This window comes from Galendromus occidentalis, unplaced genomic scaffold (assembly GCF_000255335.2).
Source record: "Galendromus occidentalis unplaced genomic scaffold, Mocc_1.1 scf7180000077471, whole genome shotgun sequence".
NCBI lineage: Eukaryota > Metazoa > Arthropoda > Arachnida > Mesostigmata > Phytoseiidae > Galendromus > Galendromus occidentalis.
In genome coordinates, this window is record NW_003805459.1 from 245,540 (window position 1) to 258,913 (window position 13,374).

The 13,374-nt window shown below is 51.2% G+C and overlaps 3 protein-coding genes across 3 annotated transcripts in view; 1 reads left to right on the forward strand and 2 right to left on the reverse strand.

The window, feature by feature from the left end:
• Positions 1-293: 293 nt before the first annotated feature.
• Positions 294-10,387, forward strand: LOC100903565 (forkhead box protein F2). The gene is made up of 3 exons (XM_029111819.1): positions 294-500; positions 1,402-2,116; positions 10,245-10,387. The coding sequence occupies exons 1-3, from the start codon at positions 294-296 to the stop codon at positions 10,385-10,387; spliced, it is 1,065 nt and encodes a 354-aa protein (XP_028967652.1).
• Positions 10,388-11,701: 1,314 nt separating this feature from the next.
• LOC114828293 (uncharacterized) lies at positions 11,702-13,035 on the reverse strand. The gene is made up of 2 exons (XM_029111820.1): positions 12,032-13,035; positions 11,702-11,945 (listed from the first exon to the last, which is right to left on the reverse strand). The coding sequence occupies exons 1-2, from the start codon at positions 12,958-12,960 to the stop codon at positions 11,702-11,704; spliced, it is 1,173 nt and encodes a 390-aa protein (XP_028967653.1). The 5' UTR covers positions 12,961-13,035.
• A 206-nt stretch (positions 13,036-13,241) lies between these two features.
• The window catches only part of LOC114828294 (uncharacterized), a 1,340-nt gene continuing 1,207 nt past the window's right edge, over positions 13,242-13,374 (reverse strand). The window contains exon 2 of the mRNA XM_029111822.1: positions 13,242-13,304. Coding sequence (XP_028967655.1) covers positions 13,242-13,304 — 63 coding nt within the window. The remainder of the gene's footprint in view (positions 13,305-13,374) is intronic.

The following is a 13,374-nucleotide window of genomic DNA, read 5'->3' on the forward strand; positions in this document are numbered from 1 at the left end:
AAGGCCGAACGATTAACAACAATAAGCGTAGCGGCGGCAAGCGTGAACGTAAACGTTCTTCAATCATCGTTGTTGCTGTTCTTGACATCACAGTTCCCCTCATCGAGAACGTCTTCAGCGAAAAATCCAACTTTGTGTGTACCTCCAATTTCGGGTGTGCAAGATTCTGTGCGTCGAAGTTCTTCCCTTCAAGTTCCCTTCGAGAACCTTCGCCGCTCCAGGAAGTGCCGGAAGAGACTGCTTCGCGTGAAATCAGTGAAGAAGCCGCGAAGACACTCCGTGACCTCGAGACCATGTTGGTCAAATTGGAAAGCTCAGAAAGTCCTCAGAGAGAACACATACCCACCGTTTCGGCCGCTGCGACCAGTCCGTGCTTCCCGTCCCTTTCGTTGATGGTCGAGAATTATCTCCCTCAGAACAACCTGCACAACAACTACTACAATGGTCAAGCCCCTGCTTCCGTCCGCACGACGCTCCGCCAAGACTTCATCCAACCTCAGGTGAGTCGCGCGACTTTGCGACATATCTCCAGAGTTTTTGGTCGATTCCGCCCGGTACCCTCAGACAGAAGAGGAAAAAACTCCCGGAGCTACCGTGCCCGGAGCGTATGGGAATTATCGTCCTTTTATGGGCCGGTCGATGAATTGGAACTCCTGGCTTCTGCACTTCTGCCTCCTCACGAGTGAGCGCGGATTAAGGATTTTTCGTCTGTTGCGTGAGCTTCCGCTCTTAGGCAGAAGTTCGGCGAAATCGAGCGTCTTGGGGAACTCTTCACTGATTTGGGCTCGGAGTCCCGGCGGAACTCGAGAACAGGCAAATCTAACGTGATAAGAGAGCGTGTTCCCGCGAGACGATTTAGTGTCTGATCGACAGTAGTTGTTTTTCTCGAGCCTATGTGGTGTTGGCTACGCTATTACTTCTTTGCTACGCCATTCTTCTCCACGCTGGTCCGGCATGAATGTTCGCAGATCATCTCAACTAGAGTTAGTTAGAGCGTTCTGCCGAGCTCATCACTTCGAATCTGTGGCCGGCGTCCGTTACCAACCGCAGCAACACCACGGCCGGACCGCGATGACCATATGACTGTCTGACTGACTGACGGACCGACGCATTGTGTGACTAACGAGTTCTCGCTTGTACGGTCAGAGGGATCAAAAACCGCATGATTCATCCAACGAGCTCGAGCAGGGGCGCGAACTTTCATGATTGAGCACACGCCTCCAATTCAGATTACCTACCGGCGCGCAAGATTTGGGCTCGTGCTGATAACGCCTTGCTGAGAATTTCCGATGCAGAAGGCTCCGAATTCACCCGAGTTGCCCTTCCACAGGTGAATTGTGAGCAGAGTCCGGATCCCGGGAGCCCGCCCGCTGCCGAAGTCCCCGCTGAGAAGCCGGGGAGCAAGACGAAAAAACAAAGGCGACCACAGAACGTAGACTCGAAAAGCCTCCGTTCTCCTATATAGCCCTGATCGTCATGGCCATTCAGAGCTCGCCATCTAAACGACTGACTCTTAATGAAATCTACAAGTTCCTGCAAACACGCTTCAGTTTCTTCCGAGGATCCTATCAAGGATGGAAGAACAGCGTTCGCCACAACCTGTCGCTGAACGACTGCTTCAACAAACTTCCGAAAGGTCTCGGTAAGACCGGGAAGGGTCATTACTGGACCATCGATCCCAGCTCGGAGTACATGTTCCAACAGGGCTCCTACAGAAGGAGACCGCGAGGCTTCCGTCAGAAGTGCCAACAGAAATCGAACTACACCCCCACGGCAATGACAACGCCACCACCCATTTCCACGGCACCGCCGGCGCCATCGTACGCTCCGAGCTACTACAGCCCAGTTCAGACGACTCAAGGCTACAGTCCCGCCGACATGGTGCCGGGCAACTACACGGCAGCCGACTGCAGTAACTACCAGGGCTACGCCTATCTGAGTTCCGAATACTACGTGAACTCTGCCGTTCCCACCATGAGCTACGACTACATGAAGCCGCTCCCCTCTCTGAGTGGATTCGATGTAAATACCGCAGTGCCCCAAGCCGGTTATCAGGAGGTACCCCAAGATTACCCGAAGATGATCAACCCCATCCTAGATCACTCTTCTTCAGATGGTACGTTGTTTTGCGGAAACGCAGAACTCCTCCCTTCCTATCTGCAGATAAATTAATTGAGCGTGCAACATAAACTTGTAAATACTCTTCGCTTCCGAGAACGCAGGAAGTAGCTGCATCGATGTCGGTGGTCCTTAGGTATTCGAGCTGACGTGTAGACGCTTTATATGTCTTGATTTCTACCATAAAATCCTTTTTATAAAACTCACACCCGCTTCCTCGCTCCTATCCCCGTCACCTCCCACCTGCTCCTGCTCTTAAGAGAGCATCGCAATCTCATCGCTCGTCAAAGTGAATGTTCTGTTTTGTCCATTCCTCCTTGGAGCATGCTTTCATCCTTCTAGTTATTTGATCCCGTGTATAGCTCTCCAATACGGATGTCCATATTCGCGGACCATGTATCGAACCTGGGAGCGGATCGGATTGGATCTCTGACCGGAGATTATCTGTCCGTGGATCTCCCGCTCTGTTGAACGGATGAATTTGTTTTCGGACTCGCGAAAGCGCATCATCAATTTAGAGCCGTCATCAGCTGATCACGCCGACGATCGATCCCCACTCCTTGTTCTCATGGGTCGATGGTGTGAATGGTCGATTTCGTCGCCGTTTTCCAAATCGTAGTATTATTCCGGAAACGGGGAAGTACTTGTCGCGGTGTCTGCTCGACGATCTATCCGTCTCTGGTTCGTCGGCTCATTCGTCAACGCGTTCGTCTGGCCATCTAGATGTCTCAATATATTTGTCTTCGAATGTAAGAGCTTTCAAGCGATCCTTACCGACCGACCGACCAAGCGACTGGCTGGCTGACTGACTGACGGACGGACCAACAAACCAACTAGCCAACCAAGAAAGCAACCACAGTCCTGTTCGGCAGTTCGAACTCATGTTCAAAAACAACACCAACTGCCATTCCGCTCCCTGAATGCTTTCGTTTCATTTCTCTTCGACGCTCCTCCGATGTCTCGTGAGATCAAAAGGCTATTTATTTTGTGAGCGCTTCTCACCCCTCCCCGATGCTGGCCAATTCCCCCGTTTCCAGCGCCTCCCTCGAGCCGGAATCTGAGTCGTACTCGAGTCGACATCTTGACCTTTGACACTTTCGACCAGATCGATCTGATGAGGTCGAGCTCTGAAGAGGAAGAAGAGCGATATCGGACAAAAATGAATAATTCACTCTCGAAGAGGACTCTCAGGAGTGACGCTATGCCACTGCGCGAGACCTTTGAACGCGGGATGGGGACTTCTTCTGCCCCGTCGGACGACATGCCAAGTTTTGCACCGTCATCTGCGGTGGGAATGCTCCCTCTGCCGATTGCTTGGCAATGTGTTCCCGGTCCCGCCCGTGTAATCAGATATCGCTCTCCCCTTACACGACTCGATTTCACGGCTGTGAAATGATCTCGGAAATTTCGGTGAAAAAATTGTAGAAGAGAGCCTTCCCACGTCATCTTTTTCCTTTCTTCGGGGTGAACAGCAGAAACTGGATAGAGGTTGTAAAGAGTACGCTTTATGACCGTTCCCTTCTAGCGAGCGATCGACCGGCTAGCCAGGCCGCCAGTCAGTCAGCCGACCGACCGACGGACCAGGAAAGAAAGCAAGTGAGCGAGCAGCACCCAACAAGCGAACAGCTATTCTTCCCATGAAAAACCATCCGAAGTGGCGAGACTGAATCTCGGGGCAATCACCCTGGAGTGACCCGAGCCCACTCGTGGGGCGGATGGGAACTCTGAGGATCCGGATTTCATTGTCCGCCTTCATGAGACTCCTCATCTCTAATATTGATATAAGAGGGATCGAATGTTAGACCTATTGGATTGGGACCTCCCGGCGTCTTGCGAGGCTCGGACTCAATAATTGTTGGTCAGGGCGGAGGAGTTGCCGAAGAAGTCGGCCTTTCGGTCTGGCACGATGGCACTCGGTGGCGAAGAATCATAAGGGAGGAAGAGACTGGTTCCGTGAAAATTGCTCCCACATGATGTTCTCACAGTGACAACGTTTTACGAGCGGAAGAAATCGTCCTGTCCGGAGATTCTCCCTTTGGTTTCTCATAGCGAACGTATGATACTATCATTTGGCTCGAATGCAGTCAATGATTTTTTTACGAGTTCTCCGCGCGAAAAACTTTCGGTCCATGAAGAAAGTGTTGAGCATGTGCTGCAAATGCCATCCGTCGCTGCCGCAAATTCTCTCGATGCAAGAATGTGGGACGTGAGAGCATCCATTAGCGTCCGGTCCGTTGAAAGTCTCGAAAAGGCATTTCCCATTATTCGTAATCTGCGCACTGACGGATCCACCGAACCGATATTCCAGTCGAAGGCTTGTCGACGCGTTCGATCGATGCCGATGCGAGCATTCTCGGAGAACATCGGAAAAAGCGGACTCTGGAATGGCTGCAGGTGTCGCCGATTGACATGAGAGGATTGGGTTCAATGGTTCGCTCCGAACCGAGAAAGAGGAGACATGGTATAGGGGAGGTTCACTTGCTTCCTCGTCTGCCTGCCGTCCATTCGTTTGGCTGCCGACAAGTCTAACGACGTTGTCTACCCATTGCTGCATCTCTCGACGCAGTGAATCATCCCACTTCTCTCTTCGTCTTGTTGTTGTTCTTCTTGTGCCACCGTACTTTTTCCTCGGTGGGGAGAATCCGAGGGGCACATCGTATTCGTTTCGTAACAAGGTAAAAAGCGAATCTGCCAACGAACTCTAGAAACAACAGTGACGGCGAGCCTAATTGCTCCTGTGTTGACACAGACTAGGCATTAATCGACGGAGCGAATACTCACGATGAGATAATTATCCTCCAAGGGGAAGAATCTTGTCGATCGCCGCTATTGGCCGAATCTTCGAGTCGGGGAGCCTGGACGAGGTCGGAAGGGTTTAGCCCGGAGCTGGAGTCCTCCAAGAGCTCTCTTTTCCGGAAGAGCTCGAGGATCAGCTGTCGAGTGATGGCGAAAGAGTTACAAGCCGCTGCTACCCCATTGTGAAATTCACAGCGATCTCTTCTCCTCTTGCTGAAAGAACCCCGTTCAGACGTGTGCGTGCGTGTGTGTGCTTCCTTGATTTGTGCGCATTCTGTGTATGTCAGATCTGCTTGTAGTAAAGCTTTCAAGACCCCAGGTGGTACGGTCGATCAGCGGTCTTGAGGGAAAACCGAGCGAACTTGCGTAAGATGCGACTCGAGCCGAACGGGACAGGGACGGGAGCGGGACGGTGATACATGAATACATTCTACATCGGCCTAGAGGCCGAGTATTCGCGCGTCACGCCGACGAGGGCTCCTCCATTCGCTCAGCGAGGGCCCGGGAGGGTCCGGGAAAGGTCCGACCGGGTCCTGCCGGCTTCGTGCCGCAAAAGCTGCCGTGCAAGCTCGAGAGCCATTAGTGTCATGGCGGTGGTCAGCGATGTCTGAATGTTAGTGTAAAATGAATGTGTATGTATATTCGAGATGTAAACGTTCTCTCTTTCCTCTGGTATTATTTATAAACTCGACGCTTCGTAGGTTGCCTGTAGTTTACGCCGAAGCTGTTGTCTGTGATGATCAGTCGCCGAGCAGCGGGATCGGCCATCGTTCGGGAGCGTCTCCCAGGAGAATTCCCTTCGAAGTGACATGGATCTCCTGCGCGGCTCCCCAGCCGAGCACGGTGGCCGAAAGCGACCGCGGCGTTTGGACCGCGGTCTCTTGACGTGAACGATGCTCAGCCCGGACTAGAGTGAATCTTCCGGACTTCATGTCCCGTTCCGGTAGTGAAAGGTGCGCACAGTCATCCAAAGGAAGCGACGAGCTCGGATCAAAGTCATTTTTCAATCCGATGTTGAACTATCGGCCGGTGGAAGATATCGTCGCTCGGCGAAAGAAAACGTCAAGGAAAGCGGACCGGCTGACCCGGGTTGACAGAGAAGCTGACAGTGGAACTGTTTATGTGCTCTAGGTGGTACCGTCGACGATCGCCTGCAGCGACTCTAAGGGATTGCTCGCTTTGCTGGGCCCTCAGCTGAACATGTTCTCCCACTGGCTGTCTGCGTGTATGTCTAGCTAGCCGATCTCGCTTTCTAGATGCCAGTCAACTGGGTCGGTCCGCCTCTCGTCGACGATCATGACGACGACAGCGAATGTGTTGATCCAATCATTTCTCGCCGTCTTGACGCTTAGCATTCTAAGCTGTGCTGTTCGGTGTGGGTGGTCTATGCGAGGAATGCAATGGTGTCGGTCAGAGTCTCGGAGGGCGCGATTGGTCGGCTCGGCTCTGACTTCTTAAATGTAGCTCTACGCACAGTCTGGCATTCGTTCATGAACTGGTGATTAGGAATATCTCCCGACTGCTGCGAAAGATCGCTTGCGAGTCCCGAACTTGGGCGAGGTTTTGCGTTTCGCGAACGAAGCGTCCACCAACGGAAGAAGATAATATCGTGTCTTGGAATAGGACACGACGAAGAACATTACGTTGAGGAAGGAAACATTCGAAATGGTTTCGGGACTGCCGACTCCCCGGAGAAAATCGATGAGTGCTCCCCGAGCCGGGCCAGAGATCGGATGCTGCCAAAACGGGCAATCTCCCCTTTTCCGAATGCGCCGACGAGCTCCGGGATAGAGATGGATGTCTGAACGGACGGAGCAGCCGATGGACGAGTGCATGAACAAACGGACGAACGAAAGAACGAACGAATGCTTGGACGGACGGATGGCTGACTGGCTCTGATCCGGACTGGCATCTTACAGACCAGATAGACAGCGAGTAGAGAACGTTGAGCACGCATAGAAGACGTGCTATTTTGCTTTTGACGGCCACTTAAGATCCGTGGGCCCTACGGGCTGGCTCCTCTTAGAGAGGAGTCCTTTCGGCTGTATTCGTCTGTGTGAGAGCGGACTGTCTGTCTCTCAGTTTCATTCCTCCATTCGAAATGGAATGGAGGGCTTGGGAACGACATCGGCTTCCGTGCTCGACGCCGAACGGCCAGCGAAAACTACCGCCGAGCTTGAGCGAAAGTTTCAAAGCTCTGGCAATCCCCAACGTACATTCTGCCTGGAGTTCGCATTTCACCGCGCGGTGTCGCTTCTTTGATTCGGAATCGCGTCACTGTCCGGTCGGGGAAGCGCCCCGACAGCCGCTGCTCCGGGATCAATGCGAACCCGAGCCCGTAATGAAACGGTCGGAGCGTGGTTCCTGATGTGGCTGTGGGTGGACGAGGTGAGAATTGTTGTAGCTAAGGAAAGCCATTGCATGGCCCATGTCTTCGATGCGAAACCGCGACGGAGTTTCGAAGTTCCGGAGCAGTGGGAGCGATTGTCCGCTTGTTTCAAAGCCGCTCAGCCGCTGTACCGGACCGGCATGCGTTCTTGATTAGGAAGCCAGCGTTCATTTAAAGTTTGTCTTACTCAGTTTCCCTCCGACAACGCCCGAAGCACCACTTCTGCCAGCCACCACGGGGAAGATCCTAAAAGCTTCCGTGTTTGCTGAACAAATAGTTGCCGACTTTGCTACATCTCTCGAGTTGTTTATGTGAAACTCTGGAAAAGCCTCGAACCTCGACTGGAAGTCTCCTAATGAGACGTCGTTTATTCGCCGATGATCTAACTCCAGCCACGGACCGATGTTGTCCCAGCGGATCCCCCGTTGTCTTCACTTTCAACTCGGTTACATCATTTCTCAAATTTAATGAGCAGGCCGCCTGCCGCTCTCTGCTCTCATCTGCGATCGGTTAGACGAGCGAGTGAAACCAGAGATTCATGTCCTCTCAGTCTGTCGGTGGATCCATCGATCGCTTGTAATGTTTTGTTAGCGTTGATATCGCTACAGCGGCATTTTGCGGATGTCTCTTTCTGAAACATTGCCGCGGCGCTCCGTTCGGCCACGAGTGAAGACAGAGATCGTTCGAAACCCAATAGCGTCCACAGAATTGCGCGTCGGACTTTTCGAGCGGTCTTTCCATTGATCTCGACCGAGCTTCCGAATCGGATCGTCCACCTGGAATGTCTCACCTTCCTACACGGACACCGAGTCCAGAGCCCGAGCGTCTCTCGGTCGAGAATCCCAGCGATCCTACCGGATGATTGACGTCTACTCAGTCAGACACGAACCCGTCGAGTTAGTCCTCTGTAAGCCGTACGGTAGCGAGATGATCAGGATAGTTTTCAATCATGGTGCATGCTCTCGATCGAATGAGCTTTTTTATCACCTCCGTATGCTTCCCGATCCGGAATGCCTGAACGACAGATTGGGGAACGGTCCGATCGGACTCCTCTGTATAAGGGCTAATAGGCAGGCGCGAAACCGCGCGAGCTAACACTGAGGAAGCTATTGTTTATCGCGGAGAAGCGCTGATTGATGTCAGGCTGGCGCGCGACCACCCCCCAATGATGTTTACGGTGGGCCATTGTTGGTTTACATGAGTTTACATTAGCATCAATCCTCTCCAGACCCAGAACAGCAGCAGGCGAGAGGAGCAATCCATGGAAAGAAGGCCGAGGGGGTTTTCCAGACCCTAATCCGAGAGTCGTGCTCACTTTCCCTCTGACCACATGCTCCACGTCTGACAGATCTACGATAGCTCAGCTACCTACGGCATGTGGGTCACTTCGGTGCTATCAGGATGCTGCGGTTTCATGTGGAAGAGTCCACGAGAAATCATCTATTGCTCATTCATCCTATCGATTCGCCTAAATCGTGCTTCCCCCGACCGACGGGCTCCGGAACGTGGCTATGTCCTATCCATTCCACAAGTGGTCTCCAATTAGTGAGGGGAAGGGACTCTCTTCCGGGGAACTTTAACTTCATTAACGTCGTGGAAATCATTTGGTGGTCGGAAGAGGTTGCCTCGATCGTCCCGGCCGAATGGCACACCGCCAATGACTTTCCGAATAAACTTCGTATTTCTCGCGGAACACATTCGCGGAAGCCACAATTTTCCGCTCCTCCATGATCCCTGATTGAGTCTGATTCCTAGATCTCGGGCCCGCTCGGAATATCAAGCCGAATTCGGGGACGATCACTTATAGAATTAAGCTCCAAAGCGTGTCGATGGGAACTGCGAGATGCGTCCATGGGGACGCTCGCGCCCGTCCCCGCGAATCCAATTACTGAATTTTCCGCTTCTGCCCCATCGGAGGCGGAGGAAGGAACCACCGTGGTCGCGATCGCATCCTCTGGGATTCCGCCTCATACCTATAACTTCGTCTCCGCGGATCTGTCATATAACAAGGCTCGTAAAGCAAGAGCGGATGAGCAGAGCGCGCTGTTGATTTTCCGGCGTACTTGATAAGCAAACATGAACTCGCTGTTCCTGGACATTGGCTCATGCCATGCTCATGTCGGCTGATTCCGGAGAGCAGATGAGCCGCTACAAGGGGAGAGACGGGACATAGCTGATGGCGTTGTCGAGCGGTCGCAAGCACTGCAGCCGTCAGCAGCATGATTATTGTGAAGTTGCTTTGTCTCCGACGGCTCGATAAGTGGCTCTCGGTCCGTCGGCCGGACGGTCAGCCGGTGTTTTTGAAAAGAAATTTGAGACTTTTACGACGCTGCATCGGTCGGCGAGAAATGTGTTGTCGCTCTCTCCGTGCTTGTCGTTGTGGCATTCTCGGAAGATGCTGAACAATAATTTAGTCTCAATCCATTTGATGGCTACAGAGGTCGATCGAGAAAGAAGGCCAGCAAGCGAAGAAACGGTCGCTTAGTTGGTCGCTTAGTTGGTCCGTCGGTCGAACAAACCAACCGACCGACCGACCAACCTACAGGCGTCCATCCATCGGTCGCTCGAGCAGGCGGTAGAAAATCTACCAAGCTGGCTGGAAACCCAGCGACTTAGCCTCCGCAGCGTCTGACAGCTAGATCGCTTAGAAGAACGCAGAAAGGTCACGCGTAGACGCTAAACTGCGACGACGCACGTATCATGATTGAAATGCGACACGTCCATCAGCAGTTCTCGCAGAGGAAAAAAGCGGGGATCGTTGTCCGGGATATGACTCTTCCCCGACATGAACAATAATGAGAGCGAGCACAGCGGATCCGGAAGCTCGGAAACTCGACATAAGGCTGTTGAGCAGCGCTCCCGTCAAGCGTTGCTCTGGGGGCCCTCCGTCAGCTCAGGAAATTATTCTGCATATATCCTAATTGGAATGCTCTGATTACAGGCAAAATCCTCGAGGAAGTTCCCCGATTTTCGGTGCCGTCTTCTCCTCTAGAATCTACCGGAATCCCGCCTCACGACCTCTCATCGTCCGTAGAGCATCATCAGGTCCACACAGCGCACTTCTACGACTGCAGCTCGTACTGAGGAGAATTGAGATAGCATAGGTGTGGGAAAATAAATCTTGCAGACCGCGGCTCTTGCTCCTTACCAGATCTCTAGGTATTCAAGGTTCTCTTGCCGGTATCAATTTCTCATATAATGATGGCCGCGAGAGCAGCCAATGAACGTTGCCCACCTTTCATGCGTTAGCTGTGAATTCTGAAGAAGTCCCCGTCCGCTCCAGACTCTCCTCCGAATTTCACGAAGGAAGAAGCATTGTACATGTAGACTTTCTACGATAATTCTGCCATTGATACGGATCCAGAACTCGAAGGAGAGCGGAGCCTATCTAATTCGCCCCTTGCGAAAGGCGAGTTTTCAGTTATGTGCTAGAGATCGAGCTTATAAGTACATGTACATGAGTAATTAAATAGGCACGCGTTCGTCTCATGAGTCGCGGTCAGACCGCATCGAGCGCTCGACAGAGAAGGCGCGTCTCGACCACGGAATGGATCCTTAACGACAATCAATTTCTGACCACATATCTTTACGTGAGCTGCAAGTATCTGCGCAAAGAATTCCGTCGAATGCTGGAGGTTCCGGAGAAATGGATCCAACGGAGGCCTTATCGAGTCGCTCACTATTGACGGATAGCTTACGATTTTGAGGGGAGCGCATGAAACGATACTTGAATAAAAATCGAGCCTGAAACTGTCTAGTCTATGTATCCGTATGTTTTCATTCGGAGCGGAGATCGTGATTCATTGCACTTGTCTGGTGATGTGGCCGCTTGCGCGTTGCGGTTCCTAAAAGTCAAGAAGATTCTGTTTCAAGGAGCGGGAGCGGGCGACGGATGGTCGAGTGGTTAGAGCGTACTGTTAGTCCAAGTGCAAACGTGCATTATCGAAACTAAGTTCTTTCGCACGTGGACGTGCATCGAGCCGGGATCGCGGCCGATTTTCGGGCTGCCTATGTCGAGCCTGGCATTCCCGAACGGGAGGGGTTTGATACCCCCTGTCGGGGAAAGTCGCAGGTAGTCCCCAGGAAGCCGGTGCATTCCTTCTCGAAATATGTTCTCCTCTGAAGCAATAGATAGTTTCATTGATAACTAGCGCGACCCGCGCGCTGTGCCGCGCCCCTGTTCACCACTTGATAAAAATTCACCAAGAAAGAACAATTTATAAGAACAGACTACATAAGTCAAAGAATCCCTCACAAATGACAACGATCAAAAAAAGCGACGGAACAGGGACCTAGTCTTCATATGACCTATTCTAAACGATTAAATACGTAGAGCTTTTTTACGTATGACTACAGCGCTCAAACGTTGTTTCACTTCTCTGACTGAGACGGTATATTTTAGGTGGGTATATCGAGCTCTTCGAATATCACATTTCCCTTGCTGCTTCTCCACCAATCTTCGAGCTCTCGTGTTCTCGAATTGGATCGTATTGGGAACTGGATGCTTGTATTCCCAGTCGAGGAGATATTCTTCCTAGCTTTGAACTCCTTCACAGAGAGTTTTTGGAAATCCACGACTTGACCCTCACGATCATCAACTTTGTGTATCAGTGAGCCCCATAAGGTCAACGACACGATCTTCCTTGAATCCCATCAGAGGCAATCGCCATCAGAGAGAGATTGCCATCAGAGGCAATCGCATCTCGTAAATGAACATATTCCTCTGACCGTAACTTGGTTTGATTCAATCGAATGAACAGGAGTCTTTCGGTTTCGATTTTCGCATACATATCAACAATATACTGATGAAATAATTGTCGGCAAAGCAGAATATGATTCTCTGCGTTATCGCGTATCATTATCCGGTATGAGTAGTAATTCATGGCACTGACCTTCTTACTGGTCTCTTCATCCGTTCCTGGATTTCTCATTCTCAGATTGAAATGATAACCATCTTCGCCTTGCCAGAATAAAAGCGGATACTGCAAAGCATCATAGGAGCGATGGGTTTCCGAAACTCTCTTAAGACAGCCGTCTCTGCGACGAAGGACTATGTCTCGTGAGTTGAATTCTTCACCAACAATGACGATAGCCACTTCATCCGATGTTGGCGCATTGAATCGCCCTGCGTGTTCTCCTGGCGTCTTATCAGCTTTGATAACAACCACATAGTCATCTGTCGGCATGAGCTCAAGAGAAGATCTGAACACTCGTACTAATTCGTTGTGCCGATGCAGCATGTCCTGTAAATCTGCAACAATCTCACGGATTGTTCCACTGTTGAAACGACGCCTCTGATCGATTTGCTCGTTTGTGTCGCCCATGAAATAAATCTGAAGGAATTGGTGATCAGCCCCCGGTAGCGGCAAAAGAGACCCAGCGCGATGATATACCTGACCTTGTACTTTGAAGGTGGGCATATAATTGTCTCGGATGATTTCCGTCGCTCCGAATGATGTCATTTGGAAACATGAGTTATACTTTCGAATGTTTTTCAAAAAATGTCTTGACTGATTCGTGCTCCCAGATATTAATGTCGCTAAGGGCTCAGGCGGTGGACACAATTCAGACAACTTGACTTTTCCTCCCGCACAGCACATGCCTGGGGTCTCTTTAGCAAATTTGAGTGCTCGGCAGAAATTACATACTTGATCCATTCTTCCTATATTCACACCACGGTGCTTGCTGTAATCTATACCAGGGTCATACTCAAAAGCCGCAAGGTTCAAATCATTATGTATCATTATCTCAGCTGAAATAACTTGATCAATTTTATCAGGTGTTATTTTGCTGATCAACCATATCAATATATGCGCGTGTGGCAATCCTCTTTCCTGCCATTCGATTGAATACATCCAACAGCGAGTTTCCCCGAAAACCCGCATCTTTACAATCGAATCCATGAAAGCTCTCAGTTTTTGTTTGAAGACTCGCGCGATCAAATCGTGCCGATCTGAGGCTGATTGCCCAGATGAGAGATGAACTTTGATTTCCTCCCAAGCTGGATTGCATGTAATCGTGATGAATAAATCGGGGCGTACCGTAATTGCGAACATACGTCATTGCGTCCT

Bases quoted from the DNA above. Each gene is read 5' to 3' on its own strand.
- LOC114828293 (XM_029111820.1), bottom strand. From the start codon at position 12,960: ATGGATCAAGTATGTAATTTCTGCCGAGCACTCAAATTTGCTAAAGAG. The intron at 11,946-12,031 runs GTCAGAGGAATA...ATGGGATTCAAG, and splicing joins TTGAATCAAACCAAGTTACG to GAAGATCGTGTCGTTGACCT.
- LOC100903565 (XM_029111819.1), top strand. From the start codon at position 294: ATGTTGGTCAAATTGGAAAGCTCAGAAAGTCCTCAGAGAGAACACATA. The intron at 501-1,401 runs GTGAGTCGCGCG...GAAGCCGGGGAG, and splicing joins AAGACTTCATCCAACCTCAG to CAAGACGAAAAAACAAAGGC. The intron at 2,117-10,244 runs GTACGTTGTTTT...CTCTGATTACAG, and splicing joins AGATCACTCTTCTTCAGATG to GCAAAATCCTCGAGGAAGTT.